This window comes from Caretta caretta, chromosome 9 (assembly GCF_965140235.1).
Source record: "Caretta caretta isolate rCarCar2 chromosome 9, rCarCar1.hap1, whole genome shotgun sequence".
In the NCBI taxonomy this organism is placed as follows: Eukaryota; Metazoa; Chordata; order Testudines; family Cheloniidae; genus Caretta; species Caretta caretta.
In genome coordinates, this window is record NC_134214.1 from 60,998,760 (window position 1) to 61,026,428 (window position 27,669).

General features: G+C 49.3%; 2 protein-coding genes and 1 long non-coding RNA gene across 3 annotated transcripts; 2 read left to right on the top strand and 1 right to left on the bottom strand.

Annotated features, from left to right (window-relative positions):
* Positions 1-8,543: 8,543 nt before the first annotated feature.
* Positions 8,544-14,771, top strand: PIN4 (peptidylprolyl cis/trans isomerase, NIMA-interacting 4). Its single transcript, XM_048865103.2, has 4 exons — positions 8,544-8,731; positions 8,926-9,011; positions 9,574-9,693; positions 14,438-14,771. Exons 1-4 carry the CDS (start codon positions 8,692-8,694, stop codon positions 14,594-14,596), a joined length of 405 nt encoding a protein of 134 aa, XP_048721060.2. The 5' UTR covers positions 8,544-8,691; the 3' UTR covers positions 14,597-14,771.
* LOC125643043 (uncharacterized) lies at positions 10,873-13,645 on the top strand. The gene is made up of 2 exons (XR_007358565.2): positions 10,873-10,960; positions 11,584-13,645. It is a non-coding gene; the product is annotated as an uncharacterized LOC125643043 (long non-coding RNA).
* A 6,134-nt stretch (positions 14,772-20,905) lies between the features above and the next one.
* ERCC6L (ERCC excision repair 6 like, spindle assembly checkpoint helicase) lies at positions 20,906-27,205 on the bottom strand. The gene is made up of 2 exons (XM_048864896.2): positions 27,085-27,205; positions 20,906-25,123 (listed from the first exon to the last, which is right to left on the bottom strand). The coding sequence occupies exons 1-2, from the start codon at positions 27,117-27,119 to the stop codon at positions 21,322-21,324; spliced, it is 3,837 nt and encodes a 1,278-aa protein (XP_048720853.2). The 5' UTR covers positions 27,120-27,205; the 3' UTR covers positions 20,906-21,321.
* Positions 27,206-27,669: the final 464 nt, after the last annotated feature.

Sequence of the window (27,669 nt, forward strand, 5' to 3'; positions counted from 1 at the left end):
AGCCAGATAAGCCCAGCTCTGAGCCTGGGCTCAAGGCAAACCCCTCCTTGCATCCACCCTGCAATTGTGCTAACCTAGGCCTCAGACCCAGGTCCCTGCAGGGCTGGGGGGTCTGAGGCTGAGTTAAGCTGGGACCTAGTGCTTTCCTGTGTGCACAGCCTGGCTTGACTCAGGTCCCGGGAGTCCTCCGGATCTATCCCACAGCTCCTGGGGGCAGTGTGCACTGCAGGCTTCCAGCCCAGAGTTTGCCTGCTCTCCCGTCCTGTTCCAGCTCGCTGCTGCCCAGAGTTTGCCTGGAGCAGGGATCAAAGTTGCTAAGTGCCAGCCCCAAAGCTTCCTTGCAGGCTCCTGGGGTGCAGTGGGGGCAGGGATAAGGGAGCAGGGGGAGGTGCTGGAGCACACTGCACCCCAATCCCTGGGGATGCAGTTCGCCACTCTGCAGCGGTAACAGCCAGGCTGGGTGTGTGTTTAAGGGACGGGGGATCTTTGGGAGGAGAGCAGTGATCCCCCCAGCTGGGTCATGTGGGCTGGGACCACACATCTTGGGCGGAGTGGAGCAGGGAAGGAAGTAGCTAGTTCTGGGGTTCCCAGGGGGGAGTGCCTAGCACTGAAGACCTTGATTATTAGGCAGACCCATGGGTCACCATGTTGCTGCTTCGGGAGACTTGTCAGTAAAGCGGGTGTCAGAAGGCTCCAGCGGCTGCACACTGGGGGCTGCTTCTGCACCCAGGACATTAGCCAGGTGTGGTGTCTCTGATGCCGTGTACGTCCCACCTGGGGCGTTCCTCTGCAGGGGGCGTGAGCTGTGGTTGGCACATGCACACTCAGAGCATCCAGGGTTTCAGTGCAGACGGATAAGCTTGAGCCATTTTGCAAAACCATTGTGCCCCCCTCCACCCTGCTCACAGCCATACATTGTTTTTCCATCATGTCATTCTGACTTCCGCTACATAGCACTCAAGATCACTCCTCCCCACCCCCGCAGCACTGCCCTCCTGCCAAAATGAGCCATCTTCTCTCCCCCTCCCCAGCACATAACACCATTTACGTCAATGGCATTTGGTAGGAATAGTGGCCCAGCTGGCCCATGAACACAGACAGTAGAGTTTTCCCACAGTGCACCACGTTCCTAGGCCTAGAGTGTCAATCGGGGGAGCATTAGGCATGCTGGGATACAGTTTGCTCTGGATATGTGCACTGCAGTGTGGCTGCCAGCACCCTAGGCTCAAGCATGGGTCAGGAAATTCTTAATCTAGGGTTAAAAGCCAGTGTAGTCACTCCAGCCCAGGATTCCCTGACGTGGGTCAGCTGACCCAAGTCCCACTAACCCTAGGCTTACATTGCTGTGTAGACACAGCCTTAGTGAGTCAGTAGCCAAGTTAGGCGTTCTGCATGCACCTGATACATCATAGGAGTCCAATCTGATTACATATCATTTATGGCCCACACAGGATAGGTCCTGGGCATGCTGGTATGGCCTGGGCAGGACAGAGCTATGTCTGTGGAGGCCAGGCCTGCTGGGTTAGGAACCCACCCTAGGCCTGGGGGGAGCAGCACAGGTGGGAGAGACTTCCATCACCTCTGATTGGCAAGAGCAGCCCCCAAGTGCACTGAACTGGCTGCCTCCTGGGAGACCCAGAGTAAGCAGTGACCCTGTGCCAGATTTCTGCCCCCCGCCCCAAGCTCACAGCGGTTAGCCACATCCTGCCAGCAGCATGCTGGGGCTCCAGGGGCAGGGAGTATGAACCACCCTGCTTCTAGGGCAGTGGTGCCCAAACTTTTCCTGTCCCGCCAGTAATGGAATCTGTCCACAAACCGCCCCTGACCCCCACATTACTGCACAGTTGGCTCAGCAGAGGAGCTGGGGCTGAAGGCGGAGCTGGGGGCTGAACTGGGGATGGGGGCGGAGCTGGCTTGGGGGGTGGAGAGGGAATGAAGGCAGAGCTGAGCTCAGGGTGGAGTGGAAGGGCTCTTCTTCCCTGCCTTTTGTGGGGGCTGGCCCAGGCCCAGCTGTGTGCCCCCAAATGTCTCTCTGCGTCGTCCCCCACCTTGGGGGACGCACACTGTTCTCGGCAGTGTGGCTGAAGAGGCTGGTGTGTGCAAATACACGCTGCCCTCTGCTGGACAGAATCAGACCTGCTCAGCTATGACTGGGAGCCGGAGATGAAGCTACTGACGCCTATGGAGATGCTCTTGGAAGTCCCGACCCCATTTAAGCCAGTGGGCGTTTTTCCATTGACCTCACTGGGCCAGGAATTGCCCTTCCTTGCTCGCCAGTGAACATACTGGCATTTGGCAACCCAGGGCCCTTCTCATGTGATGCTCCGGATAGCAGGTATACTGGGGGGGACACAGGGGGACGGGACTTGTTGCCTAATTAATCACTGGGCTGGCATTCCCCTAGCAGGCACAGCCATAAGGGGCATCCAGACCAGAGAGTTCACTGGCAGCTGGAAACATCTGCTGGGAGGAGATGCAGAGACTCTGCAGATGGCAACTAAAAGGCAAGGGGCAGGAGCAGAGAGGCAAAGTGCCAGAATCAGCAGCACCTTTCCCAGGAATGACCCAACAGCAAGGGAATCGTAAAGACCCATTGAATCTGAGCCTGGGAATTGGGGTGAACTGAGGGCAGGACCCTGCTGTCTCTGAAAGCAGCCCCTCTAGTCTCCCACAGTGAGAGCAGAGCTGGGAGCAGCAGCCACTCTGGCCCATCAGCATCTGGTCAAGGACAGTGGGAATGTCTCAGAGACTCAGCCAGGCAAAACTGGGAGATAGGCTGACCTCAGCCCTGCCGGTGAGGTGATCAAGCTCTTTAAGAGGTGCTGCTGGGATGGGAGAGAAGAGGAGAGGGGATCATGAGGGGCAGCTCTCAGAGACAGCAGGGTCCCTTCCTCACACCGATTCAGAGGTTCAGATTTAATCAGTCTTTAGGCTTCCTCTTGTTTGTGTCTTTACTGGGAAATCGCGAACCAATATATTACTAAAAATGTTTTTTCCCTTCCCCTAATACGTGTTCTCCTACTCTGTACAGATAGATCAGCCTAGAGCTGCCTTTTCACTGCACAGGGTCATAGCTGGGAACGCAGCTTTTTTTTACAGGCTTTTAAAACTCCAAGAAACAGAAGTACAAACATCTAGCTCAATGCAACGCCAAGGCTGCACAACTCAAAAAATACATACATACATAGAACAATCAGGAAAAGTAAAGGTGGGTTTTTTTCCAGGCAAGAGGAACTCAACCATTTCCTACAGAGGGAGCATTTTATATGATTGGTTAGAATGCTATATATCAGGGGTCGGCACACGAGCCAATTTTTACGGGCACGCTGCTGCCAGCCAGGGTCCCAGCCTACGCCCCCGCTCAGCCCGCTGCCGGCCTGGGTGAACGGAACCCTAGGCCAGCAGCAGGCTGAGCAGGGCCAGCGGCCAGGACCTCCACCGGTCTGGGGTTCTGTCCGCAGGTGTAGTGTATTAAATTTCTCCCCGTAGGAATGTGCTACTTGCAGAGCACCAGGACTGGCAGCCGTAAGTAGTACACTGTAAGTAGCACATTCCTACGGGGAGAAATTTAATATACTACACCACAGTACAAACAGCTGGCCCACTTCCTGCCCCCTGACTGCGCCCTTAATAACCTCTGACCCATCCAACCTCCTCCTCCCCCTGCTCCTTGTCCTCTGACCACCCCCTCCCGGGAACCCCTGCCCGCTGACTGCCCCCCTCAGAACCCTCCACCCATCCAACCCCTCCTGCTTCCTGTCCCCTGTCTGCCCCGACCTCTATCCACTCCCCCAACCCCTGACTGGCCCCCTGGGACTCCCACGCCTATCCAACCACCCCTGTTCCCTGGCACCTTACCGTGCCAGTCAGAGCATCAAGACTAGCAGCTGTAAGTAGTACACCCTAAGTAGCATATTCCTATGGGGAGCAATTTAATACACTACACCTGGCCCTGCTCAGCCTGCTGACCGTCTGGAGTTCTCAAAATATGTTCTCTCACCCCTTATCAAAAATTACACTATAATTAGCCTAAAAACTTTGTATATTACAGTAATCGTTAAAAAATGTATAATGTTAATAAATACATAGGTTTGATGCAACAAAGTAGTTGTACTTATGTGCCTGTGCTTAATTTGTGTTTTCCATGATTTACCTTCTAAAAAAAATCAGGCAGGTCTCGCACCCCCAGAAAGGGCATCTCGCACCCCCAGGGGGTGTGTGCACCCCAGGTTAAGAACCACTGCACTAAACTGATAAGATCTGCATTTTAATTTAATTTTAAATGAAGCTTCTTAAACATTTTAAAAACCTTGTTTACTTTACATACAACACTAGTTTAGTTACATAATATAGACTTATAGAGAGAGACCTTCTAAAAACGTTAAAATATATTACCGGCAGGCGAAACCTTAAATTAGAGTGACTAAATGAAGACTCGGCACACCACGTCTGAAAGGTTGCCGATCCCGGCTATATATGCTCTAAATTAGTCTCCATTAGGTACAATCTGGCTGAGTTAATATTGCTACAGCAACTTTTGTTAGGGCATTTTCCGACCACTGTGCTCCAATTTTCACCCTTTCCACTCGATTAGTGAAGGTTTTTACATGTAATCTTCAGTCTGAAATGCATGTGTAGTTCCCATTTGCAGAACACCAAGGAGAGCACACTACTTAACAAATAATTATGACATACATTAGTTTTGCATTCTAGACAGGCTAAAACTAGAATTCTTTGAGTATGTCAACAAATGAGTAGTTGAAGAACCGTTGACATAATTCACTTGGAGTTTTCAAAAAGCCTCAAGCAACGTCCCTCAGAAGAAGCTATGAAGGAAACTAAGCAGTCTGGGGTGAGACGCAGAGTTCTGTCCTGGATCAGAGCGATGCCCCCGCCTTGTGTCCTGTGCTGTTCCCAAGAGCAGACTTTACCCCTTTTTCCTCCATGGGGTAGCAATGCAATATAGAGGGAAACTGAGGCACACATAGAAGCAATAAAAGTATTACAGAAAATTCTCACTTTGTCACAACTGCCACCAAGTATTACTGAGGCCAAGAGCTTAGCAGGCTGACATGGGCAATCTACAGTAGGATTAGGTAAGGTAAAAACATGTAAGGGAGATAATCTTCTGGCTTCAGGCTCTAGCCAGCCACTGACACAGATTTAGGAACACATGCAGCCTGTGAGCAGGTCATTCCTTAGTGCCTCCTACCGAGTTCCTCAGAGCCTCCCCCTTCCCCCGAAACAGCTGGTGCTGGGATACTGGGCTAGCTGGGCCTCAGGACAGATCCAGTGTGGCAAGTCCTATATTCCAATAAACCAACTTTGATTTGGGAAAGCCAGCCAAGCCCTGTTGTCCTAGTGAAACTTGCATGGCCTGGTTTCCTTCAACCCCTCACTTGAGCAGTGGATGTGTGAAAGAATGAGGGGCACACTGTACCCTGTGTTACCTGTATGTGAGTTATGCAGAGAAGTATGGTATCTATACAAATGTGGCTGCTGTGTATTTTTCGGCATACTGATTTATTATATGCATCCTATTCCTCAGGTGGAGGAGGCAAGGTGGGCGTAGCAGTGTATCCTACAAAGAGAGGTGAATCTAGGGCATAAACATAGGACTTGATCAAGTGATCAGATACCTACCACCCGAAGAACTAAAGCTACGAGTCAGAGGGAAGAGAAAGAGAGAGCTAGCAAGGTCTAGGGGCAAAAGCTCTGATGTCTCTCAGCTGGTGATAACAGCTTTCTCAAGTAGCAGCAGAGTAAAACTAACATTCTTGTCAGTTTAACTGGTGCACACAGGGATCTGGACAGCAGCTATGAAACTGACTGGGGTATTGTTAATTTCATTCTGCTGTTTCTTGAAAATGCCATGAAGGCCAGCAACCTCAGCAGCACTATCTACTGTCTACACACTGAAGGAGATAACGGTGCTCCAGTCACACGTCACAAAGTTTTATTTGCAGCCATAAGGACTATTATTATTATTGTTGATTATTTGTATTACAGTGGCATGTAGGAACCCCAGTCACAGATCAGGACCTTGTTGTGCTAGGTGCTGTACAAACACAGAACAAAGAGATTGGTCTTCCCTGAAGAAGCTGACAATCTAAGAAACTTAAAAAAACCCAACAAGGTTAAATTCCACAGAAATTGATGGCTTTGAGTCCTTCACACATCAGTAGCAAGTATGCGACACATTTCAGGTGCTGGCTAACTTGGGGTGGGGTCGTGTGGACCCTCCAAATGAGAATGGTGAAGATAAAGCCAGTGACTAATGTTATGCCTAGGAGTGTTCAACAGGGAAGAAATCTGGCAGTTCCCTAGGCCTGCCTTGTCCACACACACAAATTGCATCAATATAACTTAAGATAATTATAATTATATGGTTTACTTAAACTGATGCCAAAGACTCTGTGTAGACACACTGATACTGGTTTAAATCAGGCTCAGATCAGTTTAGCATAAATCAATTAGAAAGAGAGTTAAATCAAAAAATCAGCATCCACACAGGGTGGTTTATCTAAAAACATTTTAGGTTAAATCAGCAGTGCAACTTCTGTAGATAGATAAGGCCTCCATTTCAGGAGTCAGGTGAACTGAGCAGAAATTCCACTAACTGAAAGTCCCCTATATGCACCATTGCATACCTAGATAGTTATGTAACTGCTTTCTCTCCTTCCCTCAGCAGCACCTAGAAGCAAGATATCAACAGTGAAGGCATGACAATAATTTGACTCAATAATGCATCCTTTACAGCTGCAGTACACATGTTGCAACATTGCAAACAATTCTCCAAATTTTCAAAAAAGGAAGTAAAGCAGGGAAAAAGGCAGGTAAATATAAAGAATCTCCCTGAGATTGTAAGAGGCCCTTGTAGTAAGTGTGATAAAAATGTGAATGCTTAAGGTTTTTTTTTTTAGTTATTGAAAAGTAAAGCTTGACAAAATACATTTCTCTCAAGGTGAGGAAGAGGAATGATATAAGGAATCACTTGTTATAAAATACGTTTGCCAAGCTAGTCCTGCTTATTGTTTTTATTTCTATAACACCTAGATGTGTAAAAAGAAAAGGAGTACTTGTGGCACCCTGAGCTGTAGTTCATGAAAGCTCATGCTCAAATAAATTGGTTAGTCTCTAAGGTGCCACAAGTACTCCTTTTCTTTTTGCGAATACAGACTAACACGGCTGTTCCTCTGAAACCTAGATGTGTGTTAAGTACTTTACAGCCTCCTAATGAGAGTTTAGGCACTCAGGCATTAGACGACTGGCAAGGCGCATACTCAGGATACGACACCATAGAAGAGATCAGGAAACGTTTTCTTCTCATTGTCTCATCACCCTGCCCCACCTGCCCAGACAATCTGTACAGTGGGGGTGCCGAGAGCCATTGAACCAAACTGTAAACCCTGCATATGATGGAAACCACTTCAATCCAGGGGGTGCGGCAGCCCATTGTGAGGGGCTGGGCCTAGTCCCATGGTGGGGCAGAGAGGGGAAGGGCGCTGGCCGAGGTCCAGTCCCATGGGGGGGGGAACGGGAGCTGGGTCCAGTCCCATGGGGGGCAGAGAGGGGAAGGGGCGCTGGCCGGGGTCCAGTCCCATGGGGGAGGGAGAACGGGGGCTGGGTCCAGTCCCATGGCGGGAGAGGCAGAGAGGGGAAGGGCGCTGGCTGGGGTCCAGTCCTATGTGGGGCGGGAACGGGGGCTGGGTCCAGTCCCATGGGGGGGCAGAGGGGGAAACGGTGTCAGCCGAGGTCCAGTCCCATGGGGGAGGGGGAACGGGGGCTGGGTCCAGTCCCGTGGGGGGAGAGGCAGCGGGGAAAGGGCACTGGCCGGGGTCCAGTCCTGTGGGGGGGGAACGGGGGCTGGGTCCAGTCCCGTGGGGGGAGAGGCAGCGGGGAAAGGGCACTGGCCAGGGTCCAGTCCCATGCGGGGGGGGGGGGGGGAGGCAGCGGGGAAAGGGTGCTGGCCGGGGTCCAGTCCCGTGGGGGGGGAGGCAGCGGGGAAAGGGCGCTGGCCGGGGTCCAGTCCCGTGGGGGGGGGGAGGCAGCGGGGAAAGGGCGCTGGCCGGGGTCCAGTCCCGTGGGGGGGGGGGGAGGCAGCGGGGAAAGGGCGCTGGCCGGGGTCCAGTCCCATGGGGGGGGGGGGGAAGGCAGCGGGGAAAGGGCGCTGGCCGGGGTCTAGTCCCGTGGGGGGGGGAACGGGGGCTGGGTCCAATTCCAATGGGGGGGAGACAGCGGGGGAAGGGCGTTAGCCGAGGGCCAGTCCCATGGCGGGGTAGGGTGACCAGATGAAACTGACAAAATATCGGGACAGGAGGAACAAAACAAACAAAAAAAGCGCCTGGAGCGGCCACGGCCGCAGTGCCGGGACAAGTGGCTCCCGACCGAGGGACAAAGAACTAACAGTCGGGCCGGGAGGCCTGGTCGCCCTCGGCGGGCGGGGGAGGGGCAGGGCGCTGGCCGGGGCCGGGGCCGGGGCGCTGTAGGAGCGAGCGGGGGTCTCGGGCGCTCCCCGCGCCGGGGTCTGTGCCGCGACCCAGGCTCGCAGCCGTTCCCCGAGAAGAGGCGCCTCGCCGCCGCCAGGCACTTAGCGCGGACAGCCCGGGCTCGGGGCGCGCCGCCGGCTGGGGCCTGAGCGGGGCCTTCGCGCTCCCAGCGGCGACGCGCGCGCGGCTCCTGGCTGCGGAGATGCCCCCCAAAGGGAAAAGCGGCGGGAAAAGAGGGAAGGGTGAGGCGGGCTGTCGTGTCCTGCTCGGGGGAGGGATAGAGGGGGATGGGGAGTCGCCCTGCTGGGAAGACCATCGCCCGTTCCCTCAGCCCAGGGCAGCCCGTGTCCTCGCCAGGCGGGCCCGGGTCTGTGGCAGACCCTGGTGCCACCCCAGGAGCCGCGCCCGGCTAATGACGGTCTGGTTTGTTCCCAAGGAGGAGCCGCTGGCGGCGCGAGCAGTGGGGAGAGGCAGGCCCCGGCCCCGGCCCCGGCCCCGAAGGGCGGCGGCAGCTCTGTGAAGGTGAGTGGGGCGCGGAGGGGTAGCGGGGCTATAGGCCCATCTCCCCAGCTGCCGCCTTCCGCCAAGCACGTGGTGTGCCTAGGCGGCACGAGGCACAGGCTGTGGGCGCCCAGGCAGGGGCTGGGGCTCGGCCTGGCTCCGGGGTTCGTGCCGGCCCACATGGCGGCAACCCTCGACTGCCCAGTAAGATCCAGGGGGGTGAAGATGCCTCTCAGAGGCAGCTGCTAAGTGCAGTCTGCCTGCGTGACAGGGCAGTGGGACTGGGCTGCTGCCAAGCTGGTGTGCCGCTTGCAGCAGCAGGAGACAGGCTGGGCAGAGGACTGCCTGGCTCTGCCCTGGCTGCTGTTTGGGACAGCAATTGAACTGAATGTCCTGGGCTGGAGGTGGGAAGCCCTCCAATGGACTCAACTCTAGGGTGATGAGAAACACGCTGTGAGCTGCAGCAGTCAGGGCACAGTGGCACTGACAGGAGCCTATTCAGTTACCTGCAGTAAAATGACTGTTTTGTAGGGAGCTGAGCTGAGCCTCCAAAATGTAACTTCTCTCTGCTTTTGCATTCTAGGTTAGACACATCCTGTGTGAAAAGCACAGCAGAATCATGGAGGCCATGGAGAAACTGAAGTCTGGAGTGCGCTTCAGTGAAGTAGCCTCACAGTACAGTGAAGATAAAGCCAGACAAGGGGTACATTTCACTGATTGTCAGGCTTGTGCTGACAGCTCTTAGGTGGACTACCTGATGTCAGGGAGGCACCATTGGCTAGTGTAGAGGTGGCTATACGGAGGCCCGTGAGCCACATGTGGCTTTTTTACAGTTAAAGTGTGGCTCGTGAAGCCCCCCCACCCACCCACCCACCCTCCCTCCCTCAGTCCCCCCATTCTCTGCCTACCAGACTGGGGCAGCGGGAGCTCAGGGCTTCTGCCTGTGGCAGAGTGGTGGGGCTAGGAGCTTTTGCCCTGCTAGGGGGCAGGGGGGTCTTGGGGCTTCATCCTTGCAGAAGGAACCTGCTGGGGCTGAAGCACCTGCAGGCACGCCCAGCTCTCGAACTTCAGAAGACTATCGTATGTGGCTCGGAGAGTCAGTAAATTTGGCCATCCCAATCTAGTCGTTAGCAGGAGACTGGGACTCTGGGAAATCTACCAAGTTCCATAGTACTTATAAGTGGTGTCATAGCACTTAGCGGATAAATGATGTTGCATTGGGAAGTCTCTTATGGACTTCTTGGATCTCCTGCTCTTCCTCTTTCCTTGAAATAAGAGTCTTTGGGTGGGCCATATTTCTCCACCTGCCCCATCAATCTGGTCTTGCAGGGAAATGCTCTGTCACAGAGGAGGGTGTTACAGTATGCACTCAAAGTACTTCAACTCCACATTAGTCTGATCCTCTCAGTAAACTCAATCCATAGCCAGACCCCCTTGACAGAACACTAGCTCTAGCTTTTTACTCCTAGGGGAATTCATCACCAAAAAATTTAAAATTCTGCTCACAATATTTTAAAATTCTGCATATTTTATTTGTCAAAATAACACAATGTAATCATGCCAGTTTCAGTTATTTTAGTAATTTATTTCAAAATGCTTGTCAGCAAGTATGTCTAACAATACACAGAAAGGAGGAGTCATCCGGTGGCACCTTAAAGACTAACAGATTTATTTGGGCATAAGCTTTTGTGGGTAAAAAAACCCACTTCTTCAGATGCATGGAGTGGAAATTACAAATACAAGCATAAATATATATTGGCATATGAAGAGAAGGGAGTTACCTTACAAGTGGAGAACCAATGCTGAAGGCCAATTTAGTCAGGGTGGATGTTGTCCACTCCCAATAATTGATGAGGAGGTGTCAGTACCAAGAGAGGGAAAATTGCTTTTGTAGTGAGCCAGCCACTTCCAGTCCCTATTCAAGCCCAAATTGATGGTGTTAAGTTTGCAAATGAATTGTAGCTCAGCAGGTTTCAGAGGAACAGCCGTGTTAGTCTGTATTCGCAAAAAGAAAAGGAGTACTTGTGGCACCTTAGAGACTAACCAATTTATTTGAGCATGAGCTTTCGTGAGCCACAGCTCACTTCATCAGATGTTTACCGTGGAAACTGCAGCAGACTTTATATACACACAGAAATCATGAAACAATACCTCCTCCCACCCCACTGTCCTGCTGGTAATAGCTTATCTAAAGTGATCAACAGGTGGGCCATTTCCAGCACAAATCCAGGTTTTCTCACCCTCCACCCCCCCACACAAATTCACTCTCCTGCTGGTGCTAGCCCATCCAAAGTGACAACTCTTTACATAATCAAGTCGGGCTATTTCCTGCATAGATCAAGGTTTTCTCACATCCCCCCCACCCCCATACACACACAAACTCACTCTCCTGCTGGTAATAGCTCATCTAAACTGACCACTCTCCAGGTTTAAATCCAAGTTAAACCAGAACATCTGGGGGGGGGGGGGGGTAGGAAAAAACAAGAGGAAACAGGCTACCTTGCATAATGACTTAGCCACTCCCAGTCTCTATTTAAGCCTAAATTAATAGTATCCAATTTGCAAATGAATTCCAATTCAGCAGTTTCAGCAGTTTCTCTTTGAAGTCTGTTTTTGAAGTTTTTTTGTTGAAGAATGGCTACTTTTAAATCTGTTGTTGAGTGTCCAGGGAGACTGAAGTGTTCTTCTACTGGCTTTTGTATGTTACCATTCCTGAGATCTGATTTGTGTCCATTTACTCTTTTACATAGAGACTGTCCGGTTTGGCCAATGTACATGGCAGAGGGGCATTGCTGGCACATGATGGCATATATCACATTAGTAGATGTGCAGGTGAATGAGCTTCTGATGGCGTGGCTGGGTCCTATGATGGTGTCACTAGAGTAGATATGGGGATAGAGAAGGCAACGCAGGGATTGGTTCCTAGGTTAGTGTTTCTGTGGTGTGGTGTGTAGTTGCTGGTGAGTATTTGCTTCAGGTTGGGGGGCTGTCTGTAAGTGAGGATTGGTCTGCCTCCCAAGGCCTGTGAGAGTGACGGATCGTTTGCAAACTTATCACCATCAATTTGGGCTTGAATAGGGACTGGGAGTGGCTGGCTCACTACAAAAGCCATTTTTCCTCTCTAGGTACTGACACCTCCTCATCAATTATTGGGAGTGGACAACTTCCACCCTGACTAAATTGGCCTTCAACATTGGTTCTCCACTTGTAAAGTAACTCCCTTCTCTTCATATGCCAATATATGTTTATGCCTGTATTTGTAATTTCCACTCCATACATCGGAAGAAGTGGGTTTTTTTACCCACGAAAGCTTATGCCCAAATAAATCTGTTAGTCTTTAAGGTGCCACCGGACTCCTCATTGTTTTTGTGGTTACAGACAAACATGGCTACCCCTCTGTATTCTAACAGTACAGACGACAAAGATGCAGGAAATGTTTTTGATGGGTTAAATAAGCTGTTAATGCTCTAGGAAGACATCTGGAGTCGTGGATAGTTTTCTGAAAACATCTGCTTGATATGCAGCAGCAGTCAAAAAAGCTAACAATGTTAGGAACCATTAGGAGAGGGATAGATAGTAAATATCATAATGCCACAGTATAAATCCATGGTGCCTTGAATATTGCATGCAATTCTGGTCACCCTAGCTCAAAAAAGATAATTAGAAATGGAAAAGGTCCAAACGACAAATTTGATTAGGGGTATGAAACAGCTTTCATATGAAGAGAGATTAAAAAGACAGACTGTACAGCTTGAAAAAGAGAAATTCCTGGGGGAATTCTGCGCACTGCGCATGTACAGAATTCATGTTCCCTGCAGATTTCTTTGCTTCCCCACAGAAAAATGACTTCTGATGGAGAAACAAAGGGAAATCCACAAGAGCGGTCATGTGCCCTTCCCTGGCAGCGCAGGCAGATTGGTTCGGGCGCCTGGAGCAGCTGGTAGAAACGTAAATCACCACTGGGATGGGGTCGGGAGGCTGAGCAGTCATGCATGTAAGAGGGAGAGAGACACTCTGTCCCTCTTGCTTGCTATTGCAGCACGTTCGGTGTGGAGAGGCAGGGCTCTAGGGTGTTTCTGAGGAGGTAGGCATGAGGCAGAGCAGAATGTAGCAGCTGGCCTGCTTAGTGAATTGTTCCCATTGTCTTTGTGAATTCCCCCAGGAGTATAAAACAGGTGTAAAAGTTTTAAGGCTCCTTTACATTGCCAGAGTGGTGTAAAGGACAGTATGGCCTTATAAATTCTTAAGGTGCTTTAGTGACTAGAACTGGTCTAAATTTTTTGGATTGAAAAAAAAATTCCTATCAAAATGTGCTCCATTGCCTGTTTGGTACTTACCTTCTTGGAAATGGTCAGTAACCAATATAAATTGTGAATTTGAGTCCCCAGCCCTCACTTGCTCTTCAGTTGCCTATGATGTAACACTGACCATATGGCTGCATATATTTGTTGACTAATAACTAGAAATAAAGGGTCAAACCTAGCTACATTATTATTTGACAAAGGGGGTTTGGGGATTTCTTCCAGTGTTCTGCACTCCCATTCTCCATCCATTGTATTGTAGTTTAAATAAATTACCAAAATAATTGAAACTGGCATGATTTTATTGCATTATTTTGACAAATAAAATGTGCAGAATTTTGTAGAACTTTAAAATATTGTGTGCAGAATTTTTAATACTTTGGCACAGTATTCCTCCAGGAGTAAAGAGACAACTAAGGGGGGAATATGATAAAGGTCTATACAATCATAAATGGTTTGGAGAAAGTGAGTAAGGAAGTGTTAAATGCCCCTTCACCTAAGAAGCTGGGTCACCCTATGAAATTAGCAGATAGCAGGTTTAAAACAAAAGGAATTACTTCTTGACACACTGCACAGTCAACCTGTGCTACTTGTTGCCAGGGGATGTTGTGAAGGCCATAACTAAATTTTAGAAAAGAGCTAGATAAGTTCATGGAGCATAGGTCCATTAGTGGCTATTAGCCAAGATGGCCAAGGATGCACCCATTTTGAGGGTGTCCCTAAGACTTTGATGTTGGGACTGGATGACAGAGAATGGATCGTTGATAATTGCCCTGTTCTGTTAATTTCCTTGAAGCATCTGACATTGGCCACTGTTGGAAGACAGAATGCTGGGCTAGATGGACCATTGGTCTGACTCAGTTTAGCCATTCTTATGCTCTATTTTCTATAGGTTTTTATTCTGAACACATTGCCGTAGTATCTGATGATACTCTCATTCCACACACATCTGTGCAGTAGTAGACAGCTGCAAAGTTTAAGGGTCCAAGCACTGAATGGAAGAAGGTTATTTGTTCTTAAAAACCCTGTTTGTTGGATTTTTCTCTCTGCTTTATAGAAATGTTACGCACTCTGTCTCACAATGCAGCTCTGGGCATGTTTTGAAATGGGATACTCAGAGCTGACCATTTTTGTTGACTCTTTCAGGGAGACTTGGGCTGGATGACCAGAGGTTCTATGGTGGGACCTTTCCAGGAAGCAGCATTTGCCTTGGCAGTCAGCAGTATGGACAAGCCAGTGTACACAGACCCTCCTGTCAAAACGAAGTTTGGATACCACATAATTATGGTTGAAGGGAGAAAATAAAATATAAAAAAAAAAAGTGACGCTGACACTTACAGTTCTATACAGTGAATAGGAACTTCCCAGCAGATTTGTTGTGGGAGTTGTTAGGGTTGGGGATATGTAGGACTCAGGAATCTGGACTAGTTTTGTAAATGGTTTGCACTAACAGGTGCCATAAATACCCAAGTATAAATCAGCTTAAGAGACTTGTGTTAAACATCCTTTGGGTGAAGTGTCTGCGAGCCAGTGTTGCTATGATCACTAATTAGCCAGCCAGAGTGAGGCCCTACATTCAGTTTAATGGCATTTGTCTGTAAGGTGATAACTTTTGAAAACCACATCTGATCAATTCCAAAACGTCAGGGGATGTTCCAAGCATTAATAAGCAAAATCCTATTGATCTGGGTAAAAACCAGAAAAGCCTGATTTCAAGTCAAGGCCCCAGAGTGTCCATTTGGTACTGCAGGCAGAGGAAGCTCTCTGGCACCCTCTGCTGTTGCCCACATACATCACAAGCAGCAGTCACTAGACTCTAGTGACTAGAGCATCACACACTTAATTACTTATGTAGGTAGAGCTGTATACCCTTTCTCCAAACTCCCACCAATCCCCCTCAGACCCTCCAGAGTGCACACTCCCCAGACCTGCATTGAACTTAGAGTTCAGCCTCCAGGAGCAATTAAATGTGCAACCCTCTTACAAACCCATATTTGTAATCTGTTTCCTATCTCTTGAATCTGATGTATAGAGTACTTTGTTAGTGCGTTGGCTGTTGCTTTAGCAACATGCAAATGAGAAGCCAGCCATGTATATGTTGGTGCTGGGAATAGAAGCATATTTAAAGTTGTCACTTTGGCCATACTTTCAGACAGGCTTTGTGCATTATTGGAGGCAAGAGCTTAGGTGCAGGAGCTGTGAAAGGAGGGAAGACTGCCTTTCCAAAGGTTACATGTAGTAAAATGTTAGACCCAGGCAGTCTGTTTTCCCTAATCTGGGTTTCTCAGGGGGAATTGAAATCTGGCCTCCCCTGAATTCAACCCTCAAAGATTCCACCACCAGCACTGTTCTTAAGAATAGAATGAGTCAGCACCTTTTGCATTCAGTATGACCTATTCCAGATGGGAAGTCATCTCAAGGCCCCACCTCACCACTGCTTGGTTTACAAAATATTTCACTCGGTTACTCAAGCTAGGAGGCCTAGTTGTGTACATGCCTAAGAGTCCTTGCTATTCACATCAATAACATTGTGAAGTAGTATGGCCACAATGCTTCTCACTAAGGTCATTCTCAGTGAGACAAGTGGTTCAGAAATGAGTAACACAAATTAACATAAAAACCATACAACTCTAGTTAACCAAGCTTAACTGAACATGGTGCTGAAACACTGCAAAGCAGGCCAGCTCAGTTTTGAGTAGCCTCTGCAGTGACAGGACCCCTTTGCATCTAGTTTGGCCTTTGAACTAGTTCTAATAGGGCAGATAGTAGCTGTTGATTGAAAGGTACTCCAAGAGATTTTTCAGCTGTTGAAGAACCATCTACAGCAGGGGTGGGCAAACTTTTTGGCCAGAGGGCCACAGTGGGGTTGCAAAACTGTACAGAGGGTCGGGTAGGGAAGGCTGTGCCTCCCCAAACAGCCTGGCTCTGCTCACTATCTGACCCCTCCCATTTCCCACTCCCTGACTGCCCCCCTCAGAACCCCCCACCCATCCAACCCCCCTGCTCCTTGTCCCTTGACCGCCCTCTCCCAGGACTCCACCCCCTGCTCCCTGACTGTCCCAATCCCTATCCACACCTCTGCCCCCTGGGACTCCCATGCCTTTCTAACTGCCCCCTGTTCCCTGTCTCCTGACGGCCCCCCAGAACCTCCACCCCATCCAACTGCCCTCTGACAGGCCCCCCAGGACTCCCACACCTATCCAACTGCTCCCTGTCTGCCCCCTGGCTCCAGCCCCTTTACAATGCCGCTCAGAGCAGCGTGTATGGCAGCTGCACTGCCCGGAGCCAGACACGCTGCTGCACTGCCCTGCAGGAGCATGCAGCCCTGCCACCCAGAGCGCTGCCTGTGTGGCTGGGGGGGGAAAGGGGACAGCAGGGGAGGGTCCAGGGGCTAGCCTCCCCAGCCGGGAGCTCAAGGGCCGGGCAGGATGGTCCTGTGGGCCCAATGTGGCCTGCAGGCTATAGTATGCTCACCTCTGATCTACAGCTAACTGTTCTGCAATGGACCTGGGGGACACCTTCTGCTGAAGGAATGGTGACAAGACAGCGATGCATTATCAGTGACTAGAGCAAAGCCACTGAAGAATGGGAAGGACAGAGGGTGGGTAGAGATGACAGTTTTCGCAACTGGAGTAGGGGTGTGATGGAAGCACATCAGATGCCCATGGGAGGGTTTGGCAATTGGGGGCAGAGAAGTTTGGTTACTGTACTTCTGACACATGGTGGTTCTGACTCTTGTGTTCCACTGCCACAATGAACCTTCTCCATAACACAATAAGGGAGAGTGACCCTTTGCAATGTGGGACATGATTTTCCTCACACTGGCATCTCTGCATTGCCCTGGATGTCCCTTCTTCACTCCTTCCTTGTGCAAAAGGAAAGAAACCAAGTACAGTTGGGCAGAGATGGCCTTGAGTGGTAGGAAAGTACCAGAGTGGAGCAGTGCAATTCATTGCTGTCAGGGCACAGTGGCTCTGCTTGGTGCTTAGATGGCACAGTAGTAGTAATCTTGGATTGCATGGAATAGACAGCCATCTCAAGCCAGAAGGGCATAGATGAGTGAGAAGTAGCTAGCACCTGCCCCCACAACCACATGCCAGATTTTGATCTCCAACCCACACCTGTAATTTCCACTGAAAGTGCAGGAATTGTCCACATGTTCCAGGGCAGAATTTGGGCCACATTATTTAATATGGGAGATGGGTTAGATAAGCACACAGGTACTATGATACTAAGTGTGCAGCTAGCTGGCTCTACCACTGACTTGTGTAGTTAGGACAAGCTATTTGTGCACCTCTAAGAACCAGGATGGTTATACTTACCACAGACATGCAGGAAGCAGGGTTGTACAGCAGTGGTTCTCCATGAGGGGTACACATACCCCTAGAGCAGGGGTCGGTAACCTTTCAGAAGTGATGTGCCAAGTCTTCATTTATTCACTTTAATTTAAGGTTTCGCGTGCCAGTAATACATTTTAACATTTTTTCGAAGTCCTCTATAAGTCTATATATTATATAACTAAACTATTGTCATATGTAAAGTAAACAAGGTTTTCAAAATGTTTAGGAAGCTTCATTTAAAATTAAATTAAAATGCTGATCTTATGCCGCCGGCCCGCTCAGCCTGCTGCCGGCCTGGGGTTCCGTTCACCCAGGCTGGCAGCAGACAGAGTGGGGCCTGTGGCCGGCACCCCCGCTGGCAAGGGGCTGGCAGCCAGAACCCCAGACTGACAGCAGGCTGAGGGGGGCCAGCAGCCGGGACCCCAGACCAGCAGTGGGCTGAGCAGCTCAGCCCACTGCCACTCAGCCCGCCGCCGGTCTGGGATCCCAGCCCTGCCTACATAGAGTGGGTATCTACCTTCTCCCTGGTTCTAGCCCATTCTCTTCCTCTCTCTCTGCACTGAGCAGAGGGTGGGAGTGCACTGAGCACAGGGCTGGGGGTGAAGGAGCAGGCTGGGGGTTGGGATGTAGGACCTGGCCAAGACCTAGAATGAGGGAGGAGGCTCAGGGTTGGGGCAGGAGGTTTGGGTGTGGAGTGCTTACCTGGGCAGCTCCCATTTGGTGCAAGAGCTCGTTTGGTGCTCAGGGTGGGGGTTGGAATGTGGGGGGTGCAAGAGTCAGGGCATGGAGTGTGGAGGGTGCAGGAGTCAGGGCAGAGAGCTGGGGGCATGTGAGGGGGTGCAGGAGTTAGGGCATGGGGGGGCTGGCTATGTGTGTGGGGTGCTGGAGTCAGGGCTGGGGTCGTGGGAGGTGCAGGGGTCAGGGCAGGGGGCATGGGCTAGGGGCATGGGGGTGATCCCAGCCCCCTGCCCAGAGCAGCTCACAGCAGGGGGCTGGAGGGGATATGCCCTGATTCCACCCCCCTTCCCCAAAGCCCCGTCCCTACCTCTTCTCTGCCTCCTCCCTGAAGCAGGGAGTGCTTGGCTCCGCTTCTCCCCCTCCTTCGCAAGGGCCATCAGCTGACCAAGGGCAGGGAGGGAGAGAAGGAGGGGCAAGAACCCAGCATACTAGGGGAAGAGGCGGGGGAGGGGGGACCTTGCCTGCCCTGCAGCAGTAGCCCGCAGAACCAAGCTTCTTCACCCTGTCCCCATGGGGTCGTGGGGTGGGGGTGGGGGAGAAGAGTGGGCCGGAGCGGGCAGAATTTTTAATGGCACGCTGCTGCCTGCCGGGGTCCTGGCCACCGGCCCCCCTCAGCACACTGCTGGCCTGAGTTTGGCAGCAGGCTGAGCGGGGCCAGCACCGGGGACACAGCAGGCAGCAGCGTGCCATTAAAAAAATCAGCTCATGTGCTGTCTTTGGCAAGCGTGCCATAGGTTACTGACCCCTGCCCTAGCGGTACACAGTTCTTCCAGGGGGTACATCAATTCATATAGATATTTGCCTAGTTTTATAACAGGCTACATAAGAAGCACTAGCGAAATCAGTACAAAGAAATTTCATATAGACAATGACTTGTTTATACTGCTCTACATACTATACACTGAAATGTAAGTCCAATATCTATATTCCAATTACTTTGTTTTATAATTATATGGTGGAAATGAGAAAGTAAGCAATTTTTAAGTAACACCGTGCTGTGACACTTCTGTCTTTTTAGGTCTGATTTTGTAAGCAAGTAGTTTTTAAGTGAGGTGAAACTTGAGGTATGCAAGACAAATCAGACTCCTGAAAGGTGTACAGTAGTCTGGAAAGGTTGAGAGCCACTGCTGTACAGCACTTCTCTTAGGAAACGAGGACATCCAGAACCCAGCTAAATTTCCTTGTCAATACTCCAGAGTCAGAAACTGGGTCAGACTGGAAATAAGGTGTAATTTTTAGCCATTTGGAACAATTTACCAAGGGTCATGGATTCGCCATCACTGACAATATTTAAATCAACATTGGATGTTTTTCTAGAAGATCTGCTCTAGGAATTGGTTTGGGGAAGGTCTATGGCTTGTGTTATACAGGAGATCAGAGCAGATCGTAATGGTCCCTGCTGGCCTTGGAATCTATGAAACTGGCAACCAAACTTAGGACATCTTTGTGCCTAGTTTTCAGAGACTGATCATCAAGATGCATGGCTACTCACTATCTCTGGCAAAAGTCACAGACCTATTGTCTCACAGCACAAGACAACTACAAATGCAGTCCACACAAGTGAAATTTAAGTTAACTCCTGCTTGGATGTTGGGCTGGTCTGTCTAAGCAAAGGATGAAAACTGGGCTATGGCCCATGCCCCTATAAATGTGTTAGTCTCTAAGATGCCACAAGGACTCCTTGTTTTTATTCCATAAACAAGTGAATGACTCTTTAGTAACTACGCTCAGACAGATGCCCCCCTTAATGTGGTATGGAGAGAAGGCACATCTGATCTTCCAAACAGACTGCAAGGGGGCACAGCAGCCAGGAGGCTTGTCCTCATTTGAGCCTCTTGTGGGAGGGGACATGCAGATTGTTGCCTAGTCCCACATTTAAGTTCATGTCAGAGCATGAGCCTAACCCTGGAAAGAGATGTAGCTCAATTACAACAAACGTGTATTTTGGCTACAAGGATTTAGGAAAAGAGCTCTTGTCCCACATCCCCCCCCCGCAACAGCTAGAGGGGTAGCCATAGGACAAGGCAGCATCTACCAAGACAGTGTACCAGCCTGCGCCCACCACCAGATGCTCCCAATGTGGCAGTGCTTTGCTCTCTCCTATCTTCCCAGGAAAGGCAACTTAAATCCACAGCAGTAGCTGGATGGGTTGAAGCTACTCCTGACTGTTCTGCAGGTGTCTGTGCCAAGATGAAAATCCCCCCATGGGAAGTTTGGGGCAGATACACAGCACTCCTAACATAGTTAATGAGGCATAACATCAGGGACACAAGTGAGTAGCAATGGGTACCATAGAACCCTTGTACTAGCCCAGTTCAGGGGCTCAGCAGTAACAGTAGTTTCCCAGCATTAAATCAGATGCCTCAATGACCGACATAGGCTGCAACTGTGAAGCCTAACAGTTTTCCATGCTTTAGTAATCAAGCCTCCCTCTTCACTTGGTCTACGGAGGGACAAAATGTATTGACCAAACTTGAAGGGAAAAGTATAAAACACAGAGGCAAGTTAGTATACTGCAAGTAAGACAGACATGGAGTATAGAAAGTAATTGTTTCTCTTTTTTTAAACTTTAAACATTTTTCTAAACATACAATTAGTGACTTTTTGCCTTTGTGAACTGCATGCAAAATAAATACCCTTCTCTCCAGCACCCAAGTGGAAGTTACAAACTGCTCTTGAAACAATACCTTGCTCAGAGATGCAATTGTAAAATTTGCTCTATCCTCTTTAAAAAAATTGAGTATGTTTACCTCCCAAGTCTTTTTTGTAGTTTTAGTCTCACCTCACTGTAGCTTCTGTCAGTGCCAGCCTTTTAAAAAAGTCAAATCTTGTCCATTATCCAAGTCAATTCGGTAGCTTAGATAAAAGGTGGTTTTTTTGGGTCCTTCCCCTCAGAAAAAGTGAGATTGGGTTTGCGATTGTTCTTTTGGGAATTGACTTGTAACCAAGTCCTCACCTCTGCGATAGTTGTTTATACAAATTTAAAGTTATAAGCATAACTTCAGGATCTCCATTTTTTATGTCAAGAGCTTGCAGGAAACAGTTCAATGCATCCTGTAGTTTTCCATTGTCTTTCAGTTTCTTCCCACACTCTATCAGGGCATCATAATTATCTGGTGCATGAAGAGAATCTACAATAGTCGGATTATCTTTCTGGCCTGCACTCTCCTTTGAAAAGCAGTCCATTTGCTCACCAGATAGCAGCTCAGGATCACCAGTCGATTCCTCTTGAGGCTCTTCCTCAATATCATCTGCCTCAGATATGACAGATTCTGTATCATCTAAATAACTGGTTGTACCTTCTGTATCAAGTGTTTCTCCAATAGGTTCTTCCTCAGGCTCCACACTATGCTCTTCAGCTTCTTCTACCACAAGTTCTTCTTGTACCTCATCACTATCCTCTGTTTGGCTGAGAGCTCCTATGGTTTCTTCAATATCCTCAACCTCGTCCAACACTGCAATAATAAGAGATCTTCTAGAAGCTGTAGACTTGTTTCCTCTTGGGGAAAAAATGGGGTTTACTATAGATTTATCACATTTAGGAGTAGATGAACTAATCCCCATCAGAGATGGACATAGAGGGCTGTTTAAGGGAGAGGACATTTTTTCAGGCGGATTTTCATCCAAAATCATGACTGAATTATCTTCATCTTCACTATCAGAAACAATTCTTCTCGCCCGCTTCTTTTTGCCAATAGGCATGTCATCACCACTTTCCATCAAGGCTTCACTCACTGGTATAGAGTCATTTAGGTTATCTATGGCTACGTTACAGGAATTCCCAAAGTTGTCATCATCTTCTCTTACCCAAGAATTCATTGCAGAACTACCATGGTTTCCTACTTGGAGATGAAAGCCTGTGTTTTCTGTGTACTCCAGTAATTTTTCCCTTTTTGAGATGTCTTGCTGTCCATCTTCAGAGTCTTCCAAAACAAGATTGAAGTCAGCCTGATACTGAGAAGATGCGACAGATGTAGCCTCCAAACTGGCTTCACTCACATGAGACTTCTGGAGTCCACTAGGGAATTCTGACATGACATTCAATAGACTTTTGGATGCTCCTGGAGAAGCTAGCTCAGGATTTTCATTCCCATCATCTTCTGGGTCATAAAGATCATGAGTTTGAAGTGACATTTCTGCATTTCTATATCTTTTAGGATCATCGGCAAAGACAGATCCATTAAACGAAGGCTGTGAAAACAGCGAAGAGGTAATTTGGATATCGTTTATGCTTTGTGAGCGATGAGAGTGTCTTCTTGATTCAGGACTATGACTCTCTTTGTTAACAAATGAGTAAACTCCAAGGGAAGAAGGTATAAAATTTGGATCAAGTTTTTGTTCAGGTTCATGTATATTGGATTGTTTCAATACCTTACTGCTAGTATGCAATTCATTAACATCCATATTAGACACATCCTGTGCAGACTTCTCTTCCTCTGAATCCACAATAAGCAAACTTGTCATTCTAGCACTGACATTAGCAACATCTTCATCCTCTGTAAGATCAACAGCTTCATCATTTGCAGGTTCAACTAATACAGGTGGTGAAATAAAGTGATTTGTGTTAAACTCTGGTGATTTATTTTTTGGTTGTGAAGACGATACTGTTGGTCTCAGCCATGCTCCCTCAGTATCACTTTTGATTCTCCCCATCAATTGGTCTTTGAGCTGAGATTCTAACTGGACCAGCTCTTGGGCCTTCTGTACCCTTTGTTGAATATACTGATGAGCGTCTTCATTTTCAGCCTGTTCTTCTTGAGCTATTTCTCGTGTATACATTAAGTCATGATCCGAAATGCCAAACATTTCCAGCGAGTGCAGATAAGCAATATGTTCATCCAGCTCTAAGTCAGTCTTTCTTTGGGTGGCATGCAAGGACTGCAGCTGAATCTGCGTTGCAGAGGTTCGAGTGTCTCCCAACGTAAAGAGCTCCCTTAATTCCTGTTTAGTGAAATACCTAAATGGGTTCTTTTTGTCACCAGTAGTTTGTCTTATTAATGAATCCTTGAAGACTTGTCGCCTATATATTTTTTCTTCTACTGTACCACAGGTAATCAGCCTATAAATTACTACATTTTCTTTTTGTCCAATCCTATAAGCTCTGTCCACAGCTTGGGCATCAGTAGCTGGATTCCAGCTGGGATCAAAGATCACCACTCTGCTAGCTGCCGTTAAGGTTATGCCAACACCACCTACTTGTGTAGTAAGCAAGAAGACAGAGTAATCCTTATTACTCTGAAACACACCAATCCTCCTTTCTCGTTCCACTAAGTGTGTCACTGTTCCATCAATACGCATGGTCCTAAAATGTCTGTGAGTTAAAATGCGCTCCAAGATATCCAGCATTTTTCTTGATTGAGAAAATACCAAAGTTCTATGCCCCTCCTCTTGCAGCCTTTCTAGAAGTCCCATGAGGAACATCAATTTTCCAGACTCTTGAATCAGAATCTCATCAGAGAGATGATCAATTTTGTTAGTTCCTGAAAATGCACCCCCTTCATTCTCATCATCCTGCTCAGGGTAACCACCTCCTTCCAAGCCAAGCTGGCTACATGCTCGTGCTGACAACAACCTGGGGTGATCACATAGTTTCTTTAAGACATTCAGCTCAGCCAAAGGCGACCGTGTTGTCATTAACACCTCCTTCACATGATCCAAAGAGAGAAAGTTCCTGTATATTTCTTCTTGAACTGGTGCTAAATACACCCACACAATGAAGTCATTTTTCCTGGTAAGAGAGGGCATTACAGGAGCAATGTTCTTACTCTGATCTTCAGGAAGATGGGTTTTAACTTTGTCAGAATTGTACTTCTTTTGTATGTCTTCTTTAGTTCTTCGGAGAAAGTATGGCTTTATAATGGTCATTAGATTTTCAGAGATCTTAAGTCCAAGTGCTTTCTCTCCTGGAGTCGCATCTTTCTCCCTTGCCCTTGTAATAGGATTCTCATATTCCATTTTAAAGGTCTTCGCTGTTCCTAGGAGGGACCCCTGACATGCAAAGTCAAACAAGGACCACATCTCACGCAGATTATTTTGGACTGGTGTCCCTGTGAGGAGGATGCGATTTTTTGCAGGAATAGCATATACAGATTTAGTGGTTTTAGCAGATGGGGACTTAATTTTATGGGCTTCATCAAGAATAATATAGTCCCAGACAAATTCTCGTCCACTAAGGCTAGAAAGCTGTTGCCAGTTATTGATCAGCATTTGATATGTTGTGATCACTATGCCATTCTTTCTTTGGATTCTCTCTAGTTTTCTGTTACGCTCAGTCTTGCTGGTGCCATGAAAGTCTTTCACCCTCAGTCCTGGAGTCCACTTAGTAAACTCTCTCATCCAGTTGCTAACAAGGGTGGTTGGCATGACTAGCAGTACAAACTGTATGAGTTCAGCATCAAACATCCCAGAAAGGAGTGCAATGATCTGGATAGTCTTTCCCAAACCCATGTCATCTGCCAATATACCTCCTTGCCTTCCATCACGGTAGAGACTGTATAGGAAGGCCACGCCTTCTCTCTGATACTCAAAGAGTTTGTTGTGCATCTCTCCATAGATCATTAGACCACTGTTACATACATCCACGAATCCCTCCTCTTCCTCTGTGGCAAGTGCCAGCTCTGCAAGTGTTTCCTCAAGCCTTTTGATTCTGCTTCTCAGCTTTTCACTGGGATGAATTTCATTTGCAAGGTTGAAGAGTTTAAGAGACTCTTCCAGATTTCCATTCCTGGCCTCTTCTTTTGCCTGAGTCACATACCTGTAGAACACAAAACAAAGGAGCAGTGTTTGCAGGAGTCAAACAATTAACACAAACATGCATAAGTCCATTTGTTTTAACATAATTAAGTCTGATGTTTGTATAGCTATTTGAATATATTAACTGCCCAAGAACTTCATTATAGCAGAACAGCTACTCTGCCATAGTTAAGGTGAAGACCAGCTTTCTGTTTAAAAGCTTGACTGTTTAAGTGCTCTAAACTCCACACAGTTAATTGGATTGCCTTGAAATTTAGTGTTCCTCTTGGGGGGCACAGGATACAATCAATTATCCAAATTTGGGGGCATTTGACCCAGAGATTGCTAAGGAAAAACCAAAACCAAAAACAAAACAGCTTTTCTTAAAGTTGACACAGTCTGTCAACTTTTTTTGCCCACAGATAGAGATCAAAACCAGGGCTCAGATCACCACACCAGGGTCAAAAACACTTGAGGGTACCCCAACAGAGCACATGGCACCCAACAGCCTGGGGGTGGTGGTCAAACAAAACGTTATTTGAAAAAGTTTGCGCCTCCACTCTTGCACACTACAGCTCCCATGCCCATTTACACACCTACAGAATTAGTGAACATGTGCAAAGAGGAAATCCATTTCCATATCACAGGACCTGGTTGTCTGTGAGGATATGTTGTAGTTATCAAATCTGTGCACCACCCCACACACTGTTCTTCAAATCCAACCCAGAGTAATATCTGAAGTGAAAAAAAGCAGGCATACTGCTCTAGTCTGCCTCCATCAAAGGGCGATTTCTATTTTGTGGAAATGTAATCTAAGTACAGCAGAATACTCCCAAATGGTCACTGGGAGGGGACGGTGATTAGGGATGCACGAGTATGTGGGAAGAGGGGTTTGGGTCTGTAGTGAGCAATGGGAGTATTATGGCAGGTAGATAAATGGGAATGGGTGGGAGAGGAGGGAAGAGGAGTTGGGGGGCTCAGGTGAAGGACTGGGGAAGTAGGAGGGGAGAAGACAGGAGAGGTTGGGGAATATGTGGTGTAGCAGAGGAAGTTGGGGGTTTAGGGGTGGGGCTGTCACCTTTGAAGTTGCCCCTTCCTTGTGTGCTGGGATTAGGGGAGCCCTACCCTGCTGCAGGGGGACGGGGAGCCCTACTTGTTATATGTAGGGAAGTCTGGGGAACCCTGCTCCCCCTGGGATGTCTGAATCCCTCTCCCTGCCCCTCCATATGAGCTGGGGTGCAGGGAATGAAGGTAACAAATGGCTGGGGAAGCCTGGCTGAAGCAGGTGCAGGAGTCCCAGCTGGGGGTGGGGAGAGGGAGTGAGGGGCCCAGCCCAGTGTGCAGTTTAGGCTACATAACCAGGTAGCGTGAGGCCCTCCAGTAATAGTCTGTGACAGACATGTATGCGCAGCAGCACAGAATAAGGAGGCAGCAAGAAGCACCTTCAGACATGTCACTGGTTTCTGCAGGGCCAGCTCATGGCTCAGGACGGGAAGGAGGAAGTGTTGGAGGGAAGGGGCGGGGAAAAGGTGCCACACCAGCCGGCCACAAAGCAGTCAGGGTTTGGGACATAGAGCAGGGGTGGGATTTCTGTGAGCAATCACAGACCAGCCCCGCCTCCCAGCGGAAGGAGCACTGGCCCGGGACCATGCCAGGTTCTGCGGCTGGGTGGCCTCCGGCAAGTAGCCGCTCCGTGCCTCAGTTTCCCCTCCGTACGACAGGAGATGGCAGTAGAGCTCCGTGAGCCCCACTGCGGACCGGCGGGGCTGTCGGCTCTCCCGCGCACAGCGGCCGATCAGCGGCGAACCCAGCCGGGCCCCAGCCCTGTCCCTGCTCACACGCGAGGGAGCGAAGGCACACGCCAGACTGAGGCGGAGCGAGGGAAACGGGCCGCTCCCAGCGCCCCAGGGCAGACGCAGTGCCCCGGCCCGGGCAGCCCGCGGCGCTGACGCCAGCCCAGCCTGCCGGCAACCCCGGCCTCACCTCTCGTAGAGCCCCGCCGGGCCGGGCCCCGCCATGGCGCGCTGCTGAAGGGAGACGGAGAGTCGCCCGCCGCCGCGCGACCATTCAAAATGCCCGCTGCCTTCCCGACCTGCCCCGGGCGGGGCCGCCCCGCCAGCCTATCACCCGCGGCATGCAAATGAGAGCCGGAAACATCAGCCAATTGGCGCTTCTCGGCCGCCGCAAAGGGAAGAGCCACGGTGAGGCCTGGCAAGGGGGCGGGAGGAAAAGCGCAGGGGCAGAGGAGGCGCGGGGCTGTGTGGACCGCGATTGGTATTTTCTGTGGGTCAGTGGTTCCCCCACCCCAGTCCGAAGGTTTTCAGGCGGGGGAAACTTGGCTGCTGGTGGGGGTGGAGCACCTGCTAATTTTTCCTCATGGATGCTGCAGCCCCGCGGCACCCACGGAGTCACCGCCTATGCCACCCAGGCGTCTTCCTGTTTGCTGGGTTGTTTAGTTCCAGGGGTATACACAACGTAAATGTTTGCTACTACCTTATAACCGGATGCAGATAAGTAAAACCAATGCAAGTAACGTCCCGTTTGTTTTCATGACGTTTCAACTACAAT

Excerpts from the sequence above, each read along its gene's own strand:
- PIN4 (XM_048865103.2), top strand. The coding sequence starts at position 8,692 with ATGCCCCCCAAAGGGAAAAGCGGCGGGAAAAGAGGGAAGG. Across the intron at positions 8,732-8,925 it reads CGGCGGGAAAAGAGGGAAGG|GAGGAGCCGCTGGCGGCGCG; the intron begins GTGAGGCGGGCT and ends TTTGTTCCCAAG. Across the intron at positions 9,012-9,573 it reads GCGGCGGCAGCTCTGTGAAG|GTTAGACACATCCTGTGTGA; the intron begins GTGAGTGGGGCG and ends TTTGCATTCTAG.
- ERCC6L (XM_048864896.2), bottom strand. The coding sequence starts at position 27,119 with ATGGCGGGGCCCGGCCCGGCGGGGCTCTACGAGAG. Across the intron at positions 25,124-27,084 it reads CCGGCGGGGCTCTACGAGAG|GTATGTGACTCAGGCAAAAG; the intron begins GTGAGGCCGGGG and ends TGTGTTCTACAG.